The sequence below is a fragment of the Pan troglodytes genome, chromosome 9, assembly GCF_028858775.2.
Source record: "Pan troglodytes isolate AG18354 chromosome 9, NHGRI_mPanTro3-v2.0_pri, whole genome shotgun sequence".
In the NCBI taxonomy this organism is placed as follows: Eukaryota; Metazoa; Chordata; class Mammalia; order Primates; family Hominidae; genus Pan; species Pan troglodytes.
The window spans coordinates 96158905-96176196 of NC_072407.2; the positions used below are offsets into that span (position 1 = coordinate 96158905).

Consider the following 17292-nt stretch of genomic DNA (forward strand, 5'->3'; position numbering starts at 1 on the left):
ATTTATTTCCAGGTTCTCTATTCTGTTCCATTTGTCTGTGTGTCTGTTTTTATGCCAGTACCATGCCATTTGGGTTACTATAGCTCTGTAGTATAATTTGAAGTCAGGTAATGTGATTCCTCCAGTTTTGTCCTTTTTACTTAGGGCTTTGGCTATTCTGGTTTTTTTGTGGTTCCATATAATTTTAGGAATGTTTTTTCAATCTCTGTGAAGACTGTCATTGGTATTTTGATAGGGATTGCTTTGGGCAGTATGAACATTTTAACAATATTGATTCTTCCAATCCATGAACATGAAATGTTTTTCCATTTTTTTGTCCTCTTCAATTTCTTTCATCAGTGTTTTATAGTTTTCATTATAAAGATCCTTCATTTCCTTAGTTACGTTAACTTCTAGGTATTTAATTTTATTTGTAGCTACTGTAAATGGGATTACTTTCTTGATTTCTTTTTCAGATTATTCACTGTTGGCATATCGAAATGCTACTGATTTTGTATGTTGATTTTGTATCCTGCAACTTTACTAAATTTGTAAGTTATAATAGTTTTTGGTGGAGCCGTTAGGTTTTTCCAAATGTAAGATTATATCATCTGCAAATAAGGATAATTTGACTTTTTCCTTTCCAGTTTGGATGTCCTTATTTCTTCCTCTTGTCTGATTGTTTTAGCTGGGACTGGAGGAAATTCCTTTGTATTCCTAGTTTGTTGAGAGTTTTTCACTAAGTAAGTACTGGATTTTTTTCAATACTTTTCTGTATCCATTGAGATGGTCATGTGGCTTTTCTATATCTATTGAGATATATTGATATATATTGCATTAACTAATTTTTGGATGTTAAGCCAACCTGGCAATCATGGGATAAATCCCATTTGGCCATGGCGTAGAATCCTTTTTATATGCTGATGGATGCAATTTGCTAATATTTTGTTAAGAATTTTTGTGTCTTAAGTCATGAAGGATATTGGTCTGTAGTTTTCTTGTGATGTTTGTATCTGATTTTGTTGTCAAGGTAATACTTGCCTCATAGAAGGAATTGGAAAGTCTCCACTCTTCTGTTTTCTGAAAGATTTTGTAAAGGATTGGCATGGATTTTTTTTTAGTATTTGATAGAATTTTTATATAAAACCACTGAACCTGAATTTACTTTCAGGGAGGATCTTTAGTTACTAATTCAATTTCTTGTTATAGGTATATTCCAATTTTTTATTTTTATATTTTAATCAGTTTTGGTAACTTGTGTCTTCCTAGAAATTCGTGTGTTTCATCTCAGTTGTCTATTATTTTGGCAGAAAGTTGCCTATAATATTTCCTTATAATCCTTTTAATTTCTGTATGGTCAGTGACATTGCCTCTTTCATTCCTGACTTTGGCAATTAGTGTTCTCTTTCTCTCTTGGCCAGTCTAAATGAAGTTGTCTCAATTTTGTTGATCTTTTCTAAGTACCAACTTTTGGTTTCATCTATTTTGTATTTTTTTTCTGTTTTCTCTTTCATTGATTTCTGTTCCAATCTTTATTTCTTCTTTCTACTTGCTTTGGGTTTGTTTTTCTCTTCCTTTTCTAGTTTCTTAAGATGAAAGCTTAGGTTATTGATTTGAGAGTTTTTTTTAACTTCTGAGATAGATGACTTAAAATCTAAATTTCCTTTTTAAGCATGGCTTTACCTGTATCTCATAAATTTTGATATTTTTGTCTTCATTTTAATTCAGTTCAAAATATTTTACAATTTCCCTTGTGATTTCTTCTTTGACCTGTGGGTTACTTAGAAGTGTATCATTTTATTTCCAAATATTTAGATGATTTCAAAGATTTCTTTCTGTAGATATTTAATTTAATTCCATTGTGATTGAAAAATATGCTTTGTATGATAGTAATCCTTTTCAATGTATTGAAACTTATTTTATGCCTAGTATGTGCTCCATTCTGGAGAATCATCCATGTGCTCTGTAAAGAGGGTATATTCTACAGTCATTGGGTGCAATGTTCCAGAGACATCATTTAGGTATAACTGGTTCATAGTATTGTTCAAGTCTCCTATATCCTTGCTGATTTTCTGTTTAGGTGTTCTATCAGTTATTGAGAGTTGAGTATTGAAATCTTCAACAATTATTGTTGAGTTGTCTATTTGTTCTTTTTTTGGGGAAGGTCTGAGTGTCATTTATTAACAACAGTTTATACAGATCTATTTTCAAAGCACAGGCACAGAGCCCTGGAGAAGAGCAGTCTCTGAACAAGGAAGCCAGGAACACAGGATGTACACATCTTTGGCAGGCATGTTTAGCCCCAGAAGGATTCAATACTTCAAGTTGGAATTCCATTGGATATTTGAGAGGGACCAAAATTGAGGGTAGAAAGAAGTCTTCAACAGGACTCAGATCTCAGTCTAGGGCTCCTCTTGCACTATCTAAGTCCATCCAGGTATTAGGACCCTGGGGGGCAACAATCAGGCCTACCGATTTCAACAGAAGCAGATTCTTCAATCTGCACTCAGTTAGTTCACACTTGTTTCCACTGGTCACACAGTTAAAGAGAATCAGCCTTATAGTAAGAGACAGACCGCTTTCTCTCTGACCCTCTCCAGCACCTCTCTTCAGCTTCATCTGTGCAGGAACTGCTGGGAAAATTGAGGCCTACCTTTTCAATTCAGCTGCATGTGCTTTTACCCTCAAATCTTCAATCAACGATAGGATGGAGGCTACATGTGTACTCAGGCTGACAACTGTTCTCTCCAGTCCATCACACACATTGCCCTACCTTAGTTCTGCCAATTGCAGTACCTAGGCTGGAGCTACAGTAGACCTCAAATTGGGACCTAAAGCCAGTCTGCATAGGCACTTGGGAATTTTTCGTAGGGGAGTGGATAAAAAAGTCTTTGAATATGCGAAGAAAGAAAGAGCTTCATTTGATAATTAGACATCTGAAGTGATTTTACTTTTATTTTCTTCACTTTAAGCCAATCATGAAATTTCACAGTGATTTCTCAGGTAGGAGCAGAAGGAAGACACTGTTAATCATTGGGGCTGTGGCCCAGTTGCCTTGAGGAAGTACAGACAGGGTGGGTCCTTACTGGGGCAGCTGGAGGGGCACTGAATGCTCTGCCGGAAGGTAGGTGATGATATGAGAGCATAAGAACTGGTATGTAATGTCATCTGCAGCTTCCAGCTTGTGTAGCTCAATCTGGCCATCACCTGTGGTGGCCAGTGAATTGGCACTCAGCTCAGCTGCCTTGGAGACTCCCTTGACAGAGATGATGGCCACCTTTTTCTGCTGCTCAGATTTTCCACCATGAATCTGGCCCTCTCTGATTCCTGCTGAGCCACCTGTTTCACTCCCACCACTTCTGTGAACTCCTTCCCAAAGGTCAGATGTGTCAAGGACACATCATCCAAGATGAGCTCAAAGGTGGCTACTTAGTCTGCAAGGTCGTTGCTAACCTGCCTGGAGACCAGCTCTCTCTGGGTGATCAGTTCTCCATCATCAAAGTAAGCCATCAGTAACATGAGGATCTTTTCACATCATCCAGGATGATCAAAGGTGGCTGCTTGCTCCGTAAGGTCGTTGTTAACCTGCTTGGAGACCAGCTCTCTCTGGGTGATCAGTTCTCCAGTATCAAAGTAAGCAATCAGTAACATGAGGATCTCTTAGTGATGTACAGCAGCACATGCTCATCATAGTCCTCTCCAATGCTGGTGAAGATGTGAGGAAGCTGGCTAGTGACAGGCTGGAAGACAATGCGCTCTGTGATCTTGACATTCTGTAAATCTTCACTACCAGAGATGACTGGTGTGTTATGTGATCAAGAGTAGCAGTCAGCGATAATTGGTTTCTGTACCCATAGGATGAGAAAATGAGTTCCTTTCCATACTGCAATGTCCTGTACTCCATGGAATCTGCCAAAGATTTAGCTCTGTGCTCAGCATCCACATAATATAAGGCAGAGCCTACCATGCCTCCTGTAACAGCTAAGGCCAGGCCAAACTTGCCAATGGACTCTAACACTTTGGCAGCCATGTTTCCTTCTGCTGGACCCTTTCGCAGCCAACTTCCATTCTCTGTTCTTTAAGTCAGTTTTTCCTTCCTGTATTTTGATGCATTTTTGTTAGATATGAATACATTTATAATGTTATATTTTCCTGATATATTGACCCTTTTATTGCGACAAAATATCTTTGTCTCTAATAGCATTTCTTGTCTTAAAATCTATTTTGTCTGTTATTGATATAGCCTCTTACTTCTGCTATTTGAATTATTTTACTTTCAACTTATTTGTGTCTTTCAATGTAAGACACAATACAAACAGCATATAATAGAATTTTGCTTTTTTTCCCCCAGTTTGACAATCTCTACATTTTGATTGTGGTGTTAGACCATTCACAGTTAATGTAATTATTTATTAGTTTGATTTATATTTGTCATTTTGCTAATTATTTTCTATATGTCTTCTGTATTTTTTGTTCCTCTGGTCCTCTTTTACTGCCTTCTTTTGTGTTAAACAAATATTTCTTAGAATAATGTTTTAATTTCTGTTTATTTTTTAGCCTATATATCATTGAGTTATTTTCTTATTGGTTTGCCTCGGGATTGTAATATGCACCCTAGTTTATTACATTTACCAACTAAATTCCGGTAAAATGTAGAAGCTTTGCTCCATAAAGCTCCATTCTCTCCCCCTCCTTTGTGCTATTATTGATATCTATCTATCTATCTATCTATCTATCTATCTATCTATCTATCTATCATGCCCTTCTCTAAATAAACCCAGCAATATGTTGTTATATACTTGGTGCTTTATATTACTTTATGACTTTTAAAAAATAAAATAAAGGAAAATATATTTATAGAACCTTTTATATTAAGTCATATATTTCCCATTTCTGGTGCTTTTCATTTCTTCCTGTGAATTCAAGTTACTCTTTGGTGTCATTTCCATTTATTATGAAGTTTGGTTGTCCTTTAGTATTCCTTGTAAGGCAGTTCTGCTAGTAACAAACTCAGTCTTTATTTATCTAGAACATCTTGCCTTTAGTTTTGAGGGATCGTTTTGCTGGATATAGCATTCTTGGCTAATATTTCCTCCCCGGCACTTTAGGTATATCATCTCATTGTCTTCTGGGTTTGAATGTTCAGATAAGAAGTCAACCATTAATCATGTTGATGCTCCCTTGTACGTGATAGGTCATTTTTGTCTATCTGATTTCAATATTATCTTTTTGTCTTCCTTTCCTCTTTCCACAGTTTAGCAATGATGTATCTATTTGTGGACCTCTTTGTATTTATCAAATTTTGGCTCATTAGGATTCTTTGATGTGTAGGTTAATGTTTTTCATCAAATTTGGGAAATTTTTGGCCATTATTTCTTCAAATATTTATCCCACACTTTCTTTTTGTTCTCCCCTCTTTCTGCAGACAACTGTTATACACATGTTAGTAAATACATTGTCCCACTGGTCTCTGAGGTTCTGTCCATTTTCTTCTATTTCCCCCACCTCTCTTTTTCAGATAGGATAATTTCTATTGATCTATCTTTAAGTTCACTGATACTTTCTTTTGCTTTCTTGAATATATTGTTGAGCTCCTCTAGTATTTTATTTAATTTATTGTACTTTTCAATGCCAAAATTCCAATTGGATTCTTTTTAATATTTCTATTTGCTTATTAAGATTCTCTATTTATTGAGTTGTTTTTCCCACTTTTCTCCAGCCCTTTACACATAATTCCTTTTAGTTGTTTGAACGTATTTATTATAGCTGCTTTGAAGTCTTTCTCTGCTAAATTCAACCTATAAGGACATATAGAGAGATAGTTTCCACTGGCTGCCTTTTTTTCTCTGACTATTAATCACACTTGCCTGTTTCTTTGTGTTTCTCAAATTTTTGTTGTTCTTGAAAACTGGATATTTTTAAGAATATAATGTAGCATATCTGGATTCTCATTCCTTCATCAACTCTAGGTTATTTTTTTTGCTTGCTTCTTTGTTTAGTAACCTGTGGGCTAAATCTGTGGATTATCTTTCCTATAGTGTGTGGCCACTGAGATGTCTGCTTTTTTTATTATTTATTTTTATTTTTAAGCCTGGCTTCTGAGAGGTCATTCCTATGTCTGCTTAGCTCAGTGGTCAGCAAATGATTTGAAGAAGTTGTGCCTAAGCATCTTGAGCCAATAAATCTTATATTCTCTGCTAGTGGATCTGTGAGTGGTTAGAAAACCAGTGCTGTAGAATCCTACTCCTCTTAGCTGATGTTCAGCAGTTTCAAGCATAAACATTGCTATATGTTTTTATTCCATTTCTAGATACCAAAATGGTTTGTTTTTTTTTAAATCAATTTTGTCTAACTTTATAGTTGCTTTTTTGGGAAGAGAATTTGCTGACTTCTTTGCTCTCCTTTAATAAGGTTTTGTCTTTGCTACAGCTGTAAGCTTAAAAGTCTTGAAGTCTCTGCTTAATTCAACTTAGTGTTTGCTGTGAGCCAGACACAATACTGGGTTGCAAAGAAGAGTAAATATATAGTTGTTGCTTCCAAGATATCATCCAGGGGAGGGGTAGAGAATGGAACTTAGAAGTGGGTTGAGCGGGTGGGGCTAATATTAATTGAGCAGCTATTTTATGCTAATGCCTGAGCCAGACCTCTTATATACATTCCTTCATTTAATGATAGAATGAACTAGTGCTTTCTTGACCTACATCTGAAATGTGCTTAAGTATTAGGACTATTTAAAAATAAATTTTATTGTTTTTTAAATTTTATTTTTATTTTATTTGTTTTATTTCTATAGAGATGGGGTCTCGCTATGTTGCCTAGACTAGACTCAAACTCCTGGCCTCAAGCAATCCTCACACCTTGGCATCTCAAAGTGCTCATATTACAAGTGTGAGTCACTGCCTCACCTGGCCTGGTTTTTGCTTTAATATAAAAAAGTATAAAGAAGAGGAAAATTGCACACAATCTGATTCTTTACATATTCACTAAATTAGTTCAAAATAGAAAATTAAAGAGAAAGTGCCAAATGAACATGGTTAGAAGTTCTTAAGAGTAAAGAGGTATAAGAAGAAAAGTTAAAGCCCTGCTCACTTGTCTTTCACTCCAAAGGCAATAATCTTAAACAATTTCTATGAATTTTTCACAGACTTTTTTCTATACATATATTAGCATGTATGTATGTGTATATCCTTGCTCATTTGTATAAAAGGGATTATGCTATAATGCTTTCTGTTTTTCACTTTTTACTTTGTCTTGGAGATTTTTCTCATATTAGTACATATAGTGAGACTTGCATTTAACAATTGTGCAATGTCCCACCATATGAACATATCAGTTCAGTGCTGATAATTATTTAGGTTGCTTCCAGTTCATGTAATTTGAAAAATAGTTTCAAGTATGTTTGTACAATACATTATTACAAATAAAATTGCTGGTTGTATATACTTTCTTTGAATAGGAATTGGCAAGCTGTCTTCTGAAAAACTGCAAATTTTACTCTCTGCCATTTGTTTATGAATGAGCTTAATTCTCCCACGACCCCATCAATCCTCAAAATTCTCAAATCTGATGGGTAAAAAAATTGTGTAAGTTTTAAAAGCTCACACAGCCTAGAACATATATAAGCAAATAAATAGTGTTTTATACTTTCATATTGTTAATGACACCATTGATCAAAAGCCTTAATAAATTCTTTTGAAAATGACTTTCAGAACAACTTAATAAGTTACCTATCTCCAAGTCACGTCTTCCTTTATATTTATACTTTATTTTTTATTCCCAGTGATATTCTTCAACTTGAGTGGTGGCACAAAGGCTCTGTTTGGGGATTCTCTCTCCTCATTTCAGTAATAGCCTTCAATAACTCCTAATAATAATAAAAACAAGGCCCATTAAGTAAATTGTGAACATAAGAATTTCTAGAACAATTGTTATTTGTATTGATTTGTATCATATAATCAATTCAAAATAAGTGATCTCAATCGAAACTTCGAGACAAGTCCACTGCTTACCCACTCTCACTCAACTCCTGAACCTCTGTATATAAATCTCTCCATATAGAAAAGAATCTTCCAAGCCATGCATTTTATTCAGAGGGCTTTGGACAAAGGCAGTGTAGGGTAATGCCACTCAGTCATATTTTATTTTATATATATATATATATATATATATATATACGCACTGGGGTAGATCTTGAAGATACGATCATGAGCAAAAAGAAGCCTGGTATTTGCTTTAATGCAGCTTACAGTCTAACATGAGAAAGAGACATTAGTGAAGCAATCATACATACACACACACGCACATATGATATATATATGTGTGTGTATATGTATACACATATACATACTATATATGTGTGTAAATATATATATGGTGTGTGTGTGTATATACACTTACATATACACACATATAATTAAAAACTTAGGCAAATGCTATAAATGAATAAGATAGTTTACTGAAAGGCTACTATATACCAGGCACTGTGATAAGTGCTTTATAGATATCATATCCTACAAGTCTCAACAACTCTTAAGAGGTAGGCATTTATGATTATCACCACCTAACAGATAAGAAGCTAAGAGTCATAGAAGAGAAGGAAATTGCCCAAGCTGCATACCTAACAAGTGATGGAGGTAAGATTCCTTTCCAGGCAGTCTAATTTCAGTGGCTGTGAGCTTAACCAGTGGCTCTACTGCCCTTCTCTCAGTGTGAATGCATTTTAGATAACTGACCCAGTCCAGGGAGTTCAGGATTGCCTGAGCCAGACCATGCTGGACCTTCTAATCTATATTAAACACATTTGACCTTCATCCCAACACTGATGGGAAGCAATGAAATGATTTTAAACAGGGAACAATAGAATTATATTTAAGATTTGAAAAGATCACTCTTGTGGTAGCTTGGAAAATGGATTAGAAAGGCTAGAGGAAGGGAAGCCAACTAGGAGGTTACTACAAAGACCAGGTGAGAGATGATGGTAGTTCAGACTAGGGATGTGATGTTGGAGATCAACATAAATAAATGGATGCATTTGAGAAGAAGCGGAGATAGGACCCTGTGGTATTTTGGAAATGGAAAGAGAGGAAAAGGAAGAAAAATGCTTCCTTTGTTTCTGGCTTGTGGCTGAATATTGGTAGTGCCTTTTACTGGGAGTAGTGGCAGTGGCTGAGGACCAAGCTTGGGAGAGGAGAGCTAATGATCCCTGGAAAAGGTTGCATTTGCAATCTTCTTGAGATTTACAAGTAGGGATGTCAAGCAGACAGTTGAATATCAGTGTAAACTGCAGAGGTAAGGTCCTGGCTGGAGATAAACATGGGGGTCACTGGTGTGTGGCTGATGGGTGGCACTGTGGGGATGAGTGCTATCAGCTGAGGAGAAAGCACAAGGCATGGAAGGAAGAAGCCAGCGTTATACTTTGAGGATTTCTGACAAAAAAATGGCAGATACAAGAGAATGAACTGGAAAAGTGGACTGAAAAAGAGTGGTCAAAGAGTATGATGTGATGTCATATGAGTCAAGGAGGGAGGGAGCTGACAATAGTATCAAATGCTGCTGAGATAACATAGTTTTTTTAAATGTCATTTGGATTTAATGGATGAGGGGCAGCTCTCTGGATTTTTTCCTATGTCCTGTTCCTCTATCACGTTAGATAAGTATCAAGTGAGAAAGCGGCAAACTACATTAATTTAACTTTGAGTACAAATGATTCTGTCAAAATACTATTGAGTATTATATTCTCACCTCGTATTGAGAGAAAATGTAAGAAATTGTTTTAAAAAGAATGTTTTTGCATCTTTTGGAAACCATTCTTGAAAACATTGAAGACATAATTCATTACATTACTGAATAATTTATATATAATAATTTTCTTGAAAATACTCTCTCAGAATCTAGTACTAGCAAAAAGTTCCTTTCTCTTAATGAACTAGTAAGTTTCCCTTTACTGGATAATGAAACAGTATAAGCTAATTATATTGACCTAATATATATTAACTCTATATCTAACAATATAACCTAAATATAATCAGGAAATTCAGAGCTACAGTTAATATGAATGGGCTGTAACTAATTATGTAGCTTATAGGTTTATTTGTAAAGTGGCTCATATTCTTTTTAGAATAAAAGTAATTAAAAGTATGTAAAATAAAGTTAAGTGAATAAATAAGTAACAAATAGTTTGTACATTATATTGCCAGTAACTTTGATGGGAAGTCAGGTATAAATAGATTCAAATTTGACTCAAGAACATGCTAGGAGTGTTACCTTAACTTAATAAAAAATGAATATTAATACTTTTCATATGGGATTGCTTTGAAAAGTAACTGTAATAATGTATACAAAGTATCCACTATAGTTGGCACATAATAAGGGCTTAACTGTTGTTGCTTTCTCATGACATCTTTCTCCAAACATCAAACCACGCTTTCATGGTAGAATTTGTTAAATGGTAACATTAGATTTTTTAGTTTTATCTTTGCTTTGGTTTGTCTTGGCCACACTGGCTCTTGCTGTGTTATTTGAATTTGTATTCCTAATGCCTAGCACGTTGGTAGCATGTGTTCAATATTGAATTCACTTTCTTGAATGAGTGTGTAAATGAATGAATGGCAAATGGATGTGGAATGTGTGCACTTCCATCTCCTTCTCTGTCCCTTACCATCCAGCTTTTTTTTTTTTCAGTACCAGTCTAGCTCCTCCCGTCCTTTAAGGCCCCTTAAATCTCACCTCTGTTGTAGAGCTTCTGATAACTATAATGTGCACAGACTGGTCTCTGTCCTTTTAGCCAGGTGGTTTTTATCCTATTTTTAGCAGTCGGCTTTCCTTAATTGAAAAATCATGTGCCATCTTGGTTTATGAAACAGAGAGTAAGGGGCTGTTCTGCCCCTGCCCACTCTGTGGTGGACCCTCTACCTTGTATAGCACAGGCATCCTCTGGGGTATGCCATATATTTTGACCCAAAATGACATTCAACACATTCACTTTGCTTTATTCTCCAGTTGTCCCATGTGTTTAATACGTATTCTAGTCTGCCCAACAGAACTATATGATCCCCAGAGGCAGGAAGAATGTCTTACACTTCCTTCCTATCTCTCATGAGACCTACACAGGTGGTGAATCTGAAATAAGTCCCCAAGAAGTGTTTATTCATTATTTCTTCTTAGGCTTCTCCTTCCCTTCTTGAGTCGATGTCAACTGAGGGGAATTGAAATCTTCCTGGTTGATATGGTAGCCTCATCAGAAAGAGTCCTTATTATGAACATTTATTAAGTTCCTAGTTCTGTTCAAAACACTCTGTATACATTGCCTCATTTAGTTCTTATATCCCTGTAGGATAGATATCAACATTTCAGTTTTACTGATAGAGAACAGAGACATTGAGAATTTAAGTAACTTGCCTCAAGTCCCATAGCAAATAAATTTTAGTTCAGTTATGTTTGATTCCAAAGCTCTGGTCCTCTCTACTATAGCATGTGATCTCTCTGTTTTAACTATGTTTTACCTTTTTTTTAATTTTATTTTTTGGAAGGAGCCCTATACCCAGATGGAACATCTGGAAGGAACAAAAATGATGACATGGTTCCTCCTGGGAAAAACTACACCTACGTCTGGCCGGTGAGAGAAGAATATGCACCTACTCCAGCCGATGCCAACTGCCTGACCTGGGTGTACCATTCGCACATCGACGCCCCAAAGGACATCTGCTCTGGGCTAATTGGGCCCCTGCTGGTCTGCAAGGAAGGTAAGGAGCTTTGTTTCCAGGTAACTAGGGAGTTGAAATGTGAATAAGATTCAGGTCTTATTTTGCCTACCTCCTTTGCTCCACACAGAATGTGCCTCTTCTTCCAAATTTCTTTAGAAATTCTGACATGGAAGATCAATCTGACACCATAGCAGAGGGCAATAATTCAGATTTTTGTCTAAGAATCATCACAGCATTCTGAGACTTTATTGTTATTTTAAAAAATGATATTTCATAACACAATGTATAGAAAAGTGAGAAATTTAGTCAAATGACCAGGAATGCCTTTTGCTTCATTATTTCACCCAAATAATCATTTGCTATTTTATCCCTTATTAGTTGACTTAGCATGTCTGTAGTTTGTCAATAAAATGAACTCCCTTTAGAGACAGCCAGTCTTCCAAGTATGTGATTATGAAGATTTCTGTTTTATGACTTTTCTCTTCTATGGCTCTGTCATTTCCATTAAAGCCTTTTGCTGATTTTATATTGTGGGTTATCCTTGTAGGTATAGGTCTTCACCAAACTTCACACTTGCCTGACACTATTGGAAGGAAGCAAAGCTCATCTTGATTTAGTTCTTTCTCTCTACTCTTTTGAATTTGCCTGACAGGTATCCTGAATAGATATTCAGGGACACGGAATGATGTGGATCGAGAGTTTGTTATAATGTTTACTCTTGTGGATGAGAATCAAAGCTGGTACCTCAATGAAAATATCAAACATTTCTGCACCGACCCTGATTCAGTTGACAAGAAAGATGCTGTTTTCCAGAGGAGTAACAAAATGCATGGTGAGTACCTCCCATGTTCCCAAACATATACCAGGCCTTTTATACTATAAGGTACTACAAGGGATAAAAAATACACAGAAATGTTGATCTGAGTTTGGCATGATTTATAACTCAGGGATGACCGTGGTTAGAAAGTGATACAATACATGACACATGTTTGAACCTGAAACAATCTGAGGGGGACAAAGCAGTGGATACATGCTAAATTGGGCATGCAGTGTGGACAAAGCCACAGAGCTTTGGGAAAATGGAGGGATCAATGTTATATTGTAATTGGAAAAGAATCGGTGCCTGAGGTGAGCCTAGAGCATGGGTGGGCTTAGACTGACTGGAAGGAGAAAGGAGAATGAAATCATCGTTCTATAATAATCCTGTGTTTTGCAACATTTTGCTTCATCCAGTAACCATTTTCTGAGCCGCTGATAAATTTTAAGAACTGAGTTATGCATGGGGTTTAAATAAGCACTTGTGAATTCATTATATTTCCCAGGCATTCTTTACATCAACAAAATTTACTGAGCATGCACTATACATCAGACTCCGTATTTGTTCAAAACAGTGAACTTCTATAGTTACTTCATTAGTTGAGATGGGGCACTTACTCATGCCTGTTTTGCAAAGCAGTAGCTTAATGTAGCATTTTAGGATTTTCTTAGAGAGTTCTAGTGAACATAAAGGAAATAGTCAACCTACATATCCCACCTTATTCATTGACATGTCTTCTTCTATTGCTTCTCTGTCTCTCAGAATTGTTCTAACCAAGGTATCCTCAATATAGTCATAAAATCATAAGAGAAATAGAAGGAGCTGAAGATCATCTAACGTCTCCATTTTACAGAAGAGAAACTGAGGTCAAGAGACTATCAATGACTTGCCTAAGGTCAAAGTGATAATTAATGCCAGAGAATTTCCTGAGAGAAGTCCCATAGCAAATAAATGTAAATTTGGCTGTGTTTGATTCCTAGGCACATCAAGGCATGATTGTCAGTACATTGATTATTTCCATTGTATTGCATGCCTTCTCTTTTCCTTCTAGTGGTATTTTGGCAACCTTATGTGTAGTGATTCTTGGAAAATATTTTAGGAGGAAAGGAAGTAAGGGAGAGAAGGAAAGGGGAAGGCAGGGAGGCAGAGAAAACAATGAAGGATGGAGTCAATGAAGACATAAATTCAAATCATTGCTGTGACAAGTTGTAATGCATATCCTTTACAAAATGGGAGTGATGATCTCAAATATTGCAGAAAACTACTAATTGTGATTACTTAAGACTCACCTGCCCAAATAATTCCTCTTACTCTGTATTTATTCTTTTGAAGTGAAAATGTCCAACAAAATGAAATGAATTACATAAGCAAACATAGATTACATGTATCATAAAAAGAAGCCTGTCCAGGCACAATGGCTCATGCCTATAATCCCAGCACTTTGAGAAGCAGGTGTGGGAGGATTGCTTGAGGCCAGAAGTTCAAAACCAGCCTGGGCAACATAGGGAGATCCGTTATCTACAAAAAATTCAAACAAACAACAAAAAAAATCAGCTGGGCATAGTGGCACATGCCTGTGGTCCCACCTACTTGTGATGCTGAGGTCAGAGGATTGCATTAGCCCGGGAATTTGAGGCTGCAGTGAACTAAGTGCCACTGCACCCCAGCCTGGGTGACAGAGCAAGACCCTGTCTCAAAAAACAAAAACAAAAAACCCTAGCCTGTATGCTGAAGTAGATGTGTGTTTGCAAACAATCCTTCAAGACTGGAAAAGGGTGGGGTATTGTGGCACACGCCTGTAATCCCAGCACTTTGGGAGGCCAAGGTGGGAGGATCACTTGAGGCCAGGAGTTCAAGACCAGCCTGGCCAACATGGCAAAACCTGTCTCTACTAAAAATACAAAAATTAGCTGGTCATGGTGGTGGGCACCTGTAATCTCAGCTACTGGGGAGGCTGAGGCACAAGAATCTTTTGAACCCAGGAGACAGAGGTTGCAGTGAGCTGAGATTGCGCCACTGCACTTCAGCCTGGGTGTGACAGAGCGAGACTCCATTTCAAAAGAAAAAAAAGAGAGAGAGACTGGAAAAAGAGACCTAATCAAGTAAAGGAAAAAATTTAATTAAAAAAATCTAGACTATGGAAGACAATTAATATGTACAAGTTTTATTGATCAATTTATTTAAATTTACTAAAATAATTTAGAATTAATTGTGCTGCCTAAGTCATCAGGCATTTCAGCAACAATTGCTTTTAACTCAGTTCGAACTTAAGAAGGGATATTGTGACTTTTTAAAGCCCTGAATCAAGTTCTTTTCTGAACTTGGTCAACTCCCAGCTGCCATTTAGATGGTTTTAAAGTATTTGGTCCTGGATTTACGCCATAAACTTAATAAGATCCTGCTCCAGCAACATGTAGTAAAAACTGTTTTTCTCTTGGCTTTTTAAAGTAAACAAACAAACAAACAAAACAGTTCTCATAAATTCCTTTTAATCAATTCCTTTTCTTTCCATCTTACTACATGCTTTTGTCACTTCATTAAGTAGATACTATGTGCCAGTTTTTCTGCTAGGTCCTGATAACTGTTAAGATGAACAAGACAGGGTTTCTAGTTCCAAGGAGCACAGAATCTGGTGGAGACAGCAGATATGCCAGTGAAGGATTATGACAGAAGGTGACTGAGCCTCCTGTAAATATGAGCAGCACTCTGTTTTCTCCTGACCTCATATTGCGCTCCCACAGCAGCTCCGAGGCTGTTCTCAGTGTATGCTGATCTTCACTTTTATTGAGTGTTTTCTCTGGAAAAAGGCCAATAAAAACATTTCATTTCTCTTTTGGACAATATACATTTCTAAGAGCCAGGTTTTTCTGCACCAAAACCTTACAACCAATGGTCTGCACTGGTTTTCCAGCCATGCTTAAGCCCGTATTACCAACATTTCTGGTCCCAGTCGCCTCTGCAGGGGAGTTTCTTCCACTAGTGTGTTTCTGTTTCCAGCCCTCAATGGATACCTCTTCGGAAACTTCCCGGAGCCTGATATGTGTGTTGGAGAATCTGTGTCCTGGCACCTATTTGGAATGGGGAATGAAATAGACATCCATTCTATCTATTTCTATGGTAACACCTTCATCAGCAGAGGGCATCGGACTGATGTCGTCAACCTGTTCCCAGCCACCTTCCTTACAACAGAAATGATAGCCGAGAATCCTGGGAAGTGGATGATAACCTGCCAGGTCAGCGACCACCTACAAGGTAAAAAGGATAAAGACCAGAGTTGATATGTTTAGAATGGTACAATCAAACCACACAGTCACTAGTGCTCATCCAGTACCTACTGTTAGATAGAGTCTTGTATGTACTATATTTAATTAGGTAATAAATATACAGGAAAATATAATGCTCATCTCTTTGATATTCTATCAACAGATGTTTATTGACCACTTCTGTATGAAAAAAGTGGGGAAGTGATTAAAAATTGATGAGACCTTCGAGGAACCTGTAATATAGTTGTTAGACATAGTTAGACATTCACAAAATGAATACGATTTAAGGCAGAATGAGATAAATGCTCTTTGGGTGTTGCAGTCACTACTCTGGAGCAATCAGAGGGGCTTCCTGAGGAGCTGGCTCCTAATATGAGCCTTGAAATATGAGTAGGAACTGAATAGATGAAGAAGGAAAGAAAGACTTTTGAGGAAGCAGCATGAACTGGGAAAAACACATGTTCTTTTTGAGCAACTGTAAGTAGAGTAATAAGGTTTTAGCACTGGAAAGGACTTTCTGGATAATAAGGACCAATCCCCCCTCGAATTATTTAATTTCGTTTTGAACATCTCTTGTGAGTAGTTATAGCAGCTCATCTCATCTCTGGACTGCTCTATTGGAATGTTCTTCCTCAAATTGAGACAAAACCCATTGACCTATAGCTTCCTTCATGTCCTATGATAGGTGCATGATAAACATTTGTTGGCCTAAATGCCTGTTGAATGACCTGGTTCTGGTTTCTTCGGACATCATACACTATGTCCTTTCTTAGCTGGACCATAATGTTCCTTACAGAGAAGTGATGACAGAAGAGCCTGGGAGGCTCATCAGGCCCCTTAGCAAAGCTAAGGAGGTGGGGCCGTGTGATCCTTAGCTCTTTTGGCACACTAGTGACATAATCAGTGCAGTTATTTAAGAAGATAAATGTATGCATGCAAGAAGGACTTGATGGAGGAATTCTGACCACTGGATGCTAGTTAAGAAGCATTTGACAGTGTTAGAGGTCTAACACCTAAACGTCTGCCCTAAGATGATGAAACCAAGACAGAAAAAAATATGTTAATGGAATAGACACAGAAGAAATAATGTCTGATATTTGGGTACTAACTTCCCATAGTCACTAATAGGTGCAAAGATCCAGCTGCTCAGGGCTGCTTTGGTAACACATTCTTGTTCCTGTCCACCTTCCACAGTGAGTCATAGCATTAGTCAACTGCAGTATCCCAATTACATTCAACTGAAAAATTAATCAGTTAATATGTACTAGATGCTCTTCTGGGAAAACAAAGATTAACAAGAGAAGGTTTCTATTCTCAAAGAGTCTTATGCTGTTAAATCTGGGAAGAAACTGTAGATTTAAAATCAAGATATTAGCAGCCATTTGAGACTAGTAAGATCGCTAAATTAGCCCAATAGTTGTGGACATAAGCTGGTATTTATACGTTCCCTGAAATACAGTATTTCTAAATTGTCCATGCCTTCAGAAAAAAGTTATTGTAAAAAAATTAGAAAATACATATAATTGGAGGT

The 17292-nt window shown here is 36.8% G+C and overlaps 1 protein-coding gene and 1 pseudogene across 1 annotated transcript in view; one reads left to right on the plus strand and one right to left on the minus strand.

The window, feature by feature from the left end:
* The window catches only part of HEPHL1 (hephaestin like 1), an 86534-nt gene that overhangs the window by 24309 nt on the left and 44933 nt on the right, over nucleotides 1-17292 (plus strand). The window contains exons 3-5 of the mRNA XM_508699.7: nucleotides 11508-11720; nucleotides 12334-12513; nucleotides 15496-15750. Of these exons, the coding sequence (XP_508699.4) occupies nucleotides 11508-11720; nucleotides 12334-12513; nucleotides 15496-15750 (648 nt within the window). The remainder of the gene's footprint in view (nucleotides 1-11507; nucleotides 11721-12333; nucleotides 12514-15495; nucleotides 15751-17292) is intronic.
* On the minus strand, nucleotides 3062-4026 carry LOC737625 (prohibitin 1-like; annotated as a pseudogene).